Source organism: Dermacentor variabilis, chromosome 8, assembly GCF_050947875.1.
Source record: "Dermacentor variabilis isolate Ectoservices chromosome 8, ASM5094787v1, whole genome shotgun sequence".
Taxonomy (NCBI): Eukaryota; Metazoa; Arthropoda; class Arachnida; order Ixodida; family Ixodidae; genus Dermacentor; species Dermacentor variabilis.
In genome coordinates this window covers 135039594-135045593 of record NC_134575.1, presented here as the reverse complement: position 1 = coordinate 135045593, position 6000 = coordinate 135039594, and the positions used below count along the sequence as shown (strand labels likewise).

General features: G+C 43.9%; 2 protein-coding genes across 2 annotated transcripts; both read left to right on the top strand.

The window, feature by feature from the left end:
* The first annotated feature begins 796 nt into the window (after positions 1–796).
* Positions 797–1183, top strand: LOC142591579 (iris-like). The gene has a single exon (XM_075703890.1). It carries the CDS (start codon positions 797–799, stop codon positions 1181–1183), a length of 387 nt encoding a protein of 128 aa, XP_075560005.1.
* Positions 1184–1284: 101 nt separating this feature from the next.
* LOC142591578 (iris-like) lies at positions 1285–1830 on the top strand. The gene has a single exon (XM_075703889.1). The coding sequence runs from the start codon at positions 1285–1287 to the stop codon at positions 1828–1830; it is 546 nt and encodes a 181-aa protein (XP_075560004.1).
* Positions 1831–6000: the final 4170 nt, after the last annotated feature.

Below are 6000 nucleotides of genomic sequence, written 5' to 3'. Positions count from 1 at the left end.
AAGGTCTGTGAGTGGTGGCGCTGGCTAACACTCCCAAGGTTCTACTAGGAAACATAAATGCCCAAGAAAGTGGATGGGGAAACGGCGCCGCGATAGCTCAATTGGTAGAGTATCGCAAGCGAAATGCGAAGGTTGTGAGATCGTTCCCCACCTGTGGCAAGTTGTTTTTTCATTCACTTTCATTTGCAATATTTATCATTTATTTATTTCATTTATTAAGCATAAGTAATTTTACCCTATCTTGTCCTTGATGTCAGTGTTTGTTGGCTTCCTATGGTATGGCTAATAAAAATCGGGGCCCTCGGTTAAACCCTTTCCTTCTCGTACACAGGCATATACACACACACGCAGATAGGGTATTATATATATATATATATATATATATATATATATATATATATATATATATATATATATATATATATGGTCATTGATGTTGCTGCTGTTGTCATGGAAATCGTGGAAAAGGTCCAGTAATAATGAATCCGTTAACAAGAGAGATAGAAAGAAAGAACGATGAGGTTCGTCCCGAATCATCTATATCTCAAGTGAAAAGCACTCTTTTTTTTTCTAGAATGCTCATGCTGTATCTTGCTATGTATACTTTGCATTTTAAGAAGAGCGTCGGAATTTCAACTCACTTCTGGCTGCATTGCTTCTCCTCCTCTTCAGCACTGGCAGAATGAAGTCCCAAAACATAGCTGACTCTCTGCTGAAGTTCTCCTTGCGTCTGTACAAGCAAGTCCTTTGTCATCAAAACAACCACATTGATAACGTCGTCTGCTCACCCATAATCATGGCCGCCGCGATCTCCATCCTGCTTGCCGGTGCCCGCAACAAAACTGCCAAGGAACTGTACGGCTTGCTCCACGTAAAGGCGAGCGTCGATAAGTTGCGCGATCATTTTTCCGCGCTTCTCGCCGACCTAAATACATACGCTCCCGAGGCCTCCTTCCGCGTGGCAAGCCGGATGTACAGCGAGCAGCAGCTCCCGGTGCAAGCCGCCTACATATCCCTTCTGAAAAACTTCTTCGGGACGACTGTCAAGTCCGTCGACTTCAGGAACAGCCACGAAGCGGCGCGGCAGGAAGGGAACGCGTGGGTTGCAGCGGAGACGGCCTCCATGATTCGGGAAGTCATCCCGCCGGGATCGTCGACGCCGATACAGCGTCGATCCTCTTGAACGCCGTCTACGTCCAGGGATTCTGGCAGTCTCCCTTCCAGTGGAGATACACCAGACCGCAAGAGTTTCACTTGGACTCCGGGAACAGCATTCTGGTAGACATGCTTTACCAGGACCGTACCTACAGGGTGGGACATTCGGATGCTCTGAGGGCGAGGGCCGTGGAGATACCGTGCAGAGGTCTGAAGGTTTCCATGGTCATCGTCCTTCCCGACGCCCCGGATGGACTCGCTCTTCTCCAGGAGAGACTGACACCCGCCAGATTCTGCGAGCTTGTGTCTAGCCTCAAAATGGTCATGCACGTGGAATTGAGCCTTCCCAAGTTTAAACTCGATACGAGCTTACTGCTCAAGGACAGTATCATTGCCCTTGGCGCAAAAGAGGTGCTCGCGCCTTGCTACGCTGACTTGTCGGGTGTATTTGAGATTGGGCGGCCGGCGGTCGCTAATGTGGTTCACAAGACGTTCGTGCAGGTCGACGAGGAAGGCATGGATGCGGCGTGTTTGATAGCCATGACGAGCCCCATGTGGTGTGCAACGATGCCCCTTTACTCAACGCGCTTTGTCGTCGACCGTCCATTCATGTTCCTTATCAAGAGCAACAAACCGGACGTGATAATTTGTCTGGGTTCAGTGCGAAGACCGTGAGCACAGGCAAGATTGGGATCCGCATTGCGAAATTTTCTTTGAGCAGCGATAACGCGGAATTTCTTGCATTTTCCTCTTCGTCCTCTTCCTGGAAAGGCTTTATGTTACACGCGATGGAGTTTATGTCTAATTCATGAATGTATTTATATTAAGAATGACGTGCTAATACGGAAAAGAAGTCACGTAGAAGACAGCATATGCGAAATTGTTGGCTGGCTGACTTAACTGACTAAAGGTCAACATTTGCCACTATATATTATATTAAATGTAGAAATAAAAATGTTGCAGTTTCGCCCGAAATGGAAATCGTCGATTGTGATACCAAATTATTACACAGCTACACGAAGTACTCGAAGCTAAACATTTCGACAGAATCACCTGTCTGGTTGGAAAAATTTATGATGACATTGTGAGCGACTGTGAGGGCCGTCCAGCGGGCCGAGGATGCCACCAAGATTCACGAACTTCTGGCCGTCACCTAAGCGGGGCCTTTGGCCCTCCCCACCGACTCGCAAGACATGCAATAAAGTTATTTCCACCTCCTTTGGGAGTGACTCCAACGAAATAAGTGAATTTTATTAGTTCGACGTTTCGGAACCCATTCGCTTCCTCCTTCAGGGGTATTCTTCGAGGGGGCGGTCTGCAGCTTTTAAAAGGTCCTGTGTAAAAAAGGAGAGGATAGCGCGGAAGTGGGAAGACACTTGACAGACGGGAAGGGGCGAAAGGGTGGGATGGCTGCAGCGGTGCTGGTCGGTCGTAATGACCGATTCTGAGGGCGCTTGACCAGCGAGAGTGCGCAAGCGAAGATAAAAGGTGAAAGCGAATGTTGGTTGTCAGAAATACGTCAGGAAAAGAAACCCGCACCCAGAATATTTTGAAGCCACAAGCTTATTGGACAGGTCGTCTGAAGCAACACAACAATATATCCTAGACGGAGATGGAAACAAACTGGTAGGGGACGCGGCATTAAATTTTAAATTAAATGACGAGGTTGTAGTTTAGGAAAAAAGGGGCATGAAAGAGAACCAGATGGAAAGGGAGCTGGCGCTGACAATTTTCAACTGGAAGAGAGCCGAAGAGATAATTCAGAAGCGCACAGCCACGGGGTTAGACGAGGTTCTCGATAGGCTGATTAATGAACTAGGACCAATAAGCAAGGAAGCTCTGTTGAAAGCAGTGGGAAAAAGTTTAAAAGTTAGACGAAAACCAGACAGTTCGTGAGAAAATTGAATCAATATAATTTATAAAGCTATTGGGGAAAAAGATAGAATTCACTCGTATAGACCGTGGACCATAACATCGATAATATGCAAGTTATCAATGCAGGCAATTAAAGCTGCAAGCAAGGGCAGAGAATAATGACATTTTGGGAAAAATTCAGACCAGCTTCAGATTAGGTAGTGCTCTCGATGATAACTTATTTGTCCTTACTCAATGTGCTGAAATATCGAGAGTAGAAAGGAGATCGTGCAACGTCTGGCAAATATCTCTAACAGGAAGGCGATAAGTTAGGTCTGAAATATGGCGATAAAAAAATCAGGTGTTACGGTATTCAATTAAAACAGCGAACAGACGGTGACAACACGAGACCAAGAAATACCTCACTTAAAAGAATATATTGGCGTATGGATAAACGAAGGCAATAGATACATGGACACGTAGGAAAAACACAGTAACAGTAAAGGGGAAGAGAAATGCGGCCAGAATAAAAGCAGACTGCTATGGAGATTCAATATGTACGAGGTGCTCCGGATATGTGGAAAGGTGTAATGATTCCAGGACTTGTATTCTGAAATGCGGTTGTTTCGCTGAAATCAAGTGTACAATCAGGACTCGATGGCAACCAAAGGTCAGTGGGACGCCTCGCACTGGGCGCTCACGGGAAGACTACAAATGAAGCTGTGCAGGGTGATATGGGCTGGAATAGTTTTGAAGTGAGGGAAGCTAACCGTAAAACTAATTATGAAGAACGACTGAGGAATATGCAAGAAAGTAAATGGGCTGGGAGAGTGTTCAGGTACAGGAACAAGATTGATTCACAGTGGAGGAAAAGAACTAGGAAGCTTACCAGCAAGTACGCAGCTTGTATGGGGGCAACACAGCAACAAAGAACGTCAAGCGGAAAGTCAGAGATTCTGAGATAATCTTATGGGTGGCGGCAATGGAAAAGAAACCTGCCATGAGTAACTACTTAAGTGGTAAAAACAAAATCAGGAAAGAAACAATTTGTGATAACTCAAAGGGAAGCTCATTACTTTTGGAAGCGAGATCAAGGTGCCTTAGAATACGCACTTAAAAGGGACATGTAAGAAGAAAGAAGAAGCTTGTGGTTGGTGAGGTAAAGCTACAGAAACGATGGAGCATGTTGTATTAGAATGTGAAGATATCTGCCTAGCTGTCGATTTAGGAATCACATGCCTCCTTGAAGCCCTTGGGTTCAGCGAGAGCTGAGGGAAAGTAAGCATGCCCACAATAGAGATTAGTAAGAGCCGATTGCAAGATTGGTGGAAGAAAGTAGTCAAACGACAAACAACGGAGGCGTACAAAAACAAAGTTCGCAATAAGGGTTCATAAACTTTGGTTGTGGGGGTTCATCGTGGCTTTCTTTTTCTCTTTCTTTTTTTCATTTTTAACATAGGTAGGACATTAGGCAATAAAATAAAAGGAGCTTGGCGGCGCAACCCACCGCCCCGTATGAAATGGGACGTTCGTAACATCCATCCATCCGCGCCGCTGAAAGGAGGCAGGAGGGGGGGGGAGCGAGGACGTTTTGGTGACGGGGATCTAATTGGCTGGACATCCTTTCCTTCTTTTCGTCATGGAAACAGACAGAGAATAGGCTGCCCTTGACACGGTTAAATGTTATTCCTTTATTTTGAATGTGCCATGACTGCAGTAGCAGCCTTTTTTCAATTCAAGTTTATTTGCATCTATACATGTACATATGACAGGAGTACAGACAAAAATCCAAATGAATTCGGCTTGACGGGGTCTGTACCCCCTACAGAAATGGCACTGTGCACAATAAAGAGAACACAAACATACAATAATGGATAAACGAAAGTGAATATTAGTGAACATTGTATAACAGAAATTCATACGGGTAAAAAAAATCAACAATAGAATGCTGCAAGAAATTATGTTACAGAAAGGAAATAGTATAAAATGATACAAATAATACAGCCTTGAAATTCACATATATAAATAAGTTATTTACAAGCAGAGAAAATTGGTTAAGCATTCATGGCGTCAGTGTATACCAGAGCAAAAAAATAAAGGAATCCACAGTGAGCACATTAATAGGAGAGATAGGTGTCTATTGAGTTTCTAATGAGTTTTACAAAGATAGCAGTGCGTGGCGTAACATTTGTTGACCGTAGTTAGTGCGCGCTTTAGGAACGTACCATGGTTCTCTGTGACGTGTGTTGTAAGCGTTAGAATTCATTGTCAATAGAGATCAATGCTCCAAAAATTTCGTGTTCAGTTTTTTCGCAGTAGGGAAACGCTTGAGTAAAATACTACGATATATGGAGGTGACCGGTTGTAAATTAAGGGCGCTGAAAAGAGGCTGCGTATGAGCGTCATAATAAGAATTGGCGATAGCGCGCACTGCTTTCTTCTGCAATAGAAGAAGTTTTGTGATGTTAGACATCGTGGTGTTTCCCCAGAATAAATGACAGTAATTCAGATGGGACAGGAAGAGAGAGTTATAAAGCAGTTTTTTGACGCTCAAGGGAAAAAAAAATCGAAGTTTCGTTAGTATTCCCACAACACGAGCGATTTTGTTAGCAACTGAGTCTGTATAAAGATTCCAAAGTAAGTTTTCTTGAAATACGACCCCGAGGCATTTAATGGATGGCGCAAAGTTGATAATCGAGAAACTCATTCGCAAATGGCCGTCAATGTGGACATTTTTGTTTTTAGGTTGAAAAAGTACAGCCTTTGTCTTGTTTTTATTTATAGACAGTGAATTCAATAAACTCCATCGATTAAGTTCACTTAAAGCAGCTTTCGCAAAAGCCAACAGGTCCCTTGCACAACCAGATGTAAAGAACGGACTAGTGTCATCAATGTAAATGATGAATCGGGCAGTGGTGTCAATATTCATTATGTCGTTTACGTAAATATTAAATAACAAAGCTCCAAGAATGCTTCCTTGAGGTACACCAG

Excerpts from the sequence above, each read along its gene's own strand:
- LOC142591579 (XM_075703890.1), top strand. The coding sequence starts at position 797 with ATGGCCGCCGCGATCTCCATCCTGCTTGCCGGTGCCCGCAACAAAACT.
- LOC142591578 (XM_075703889.1), top strand. The coding sequence starts at position 1,285 with ATGCTTTACCAGGACCGTACCTACAGGGTGGGACATTCGGATGCTCTG.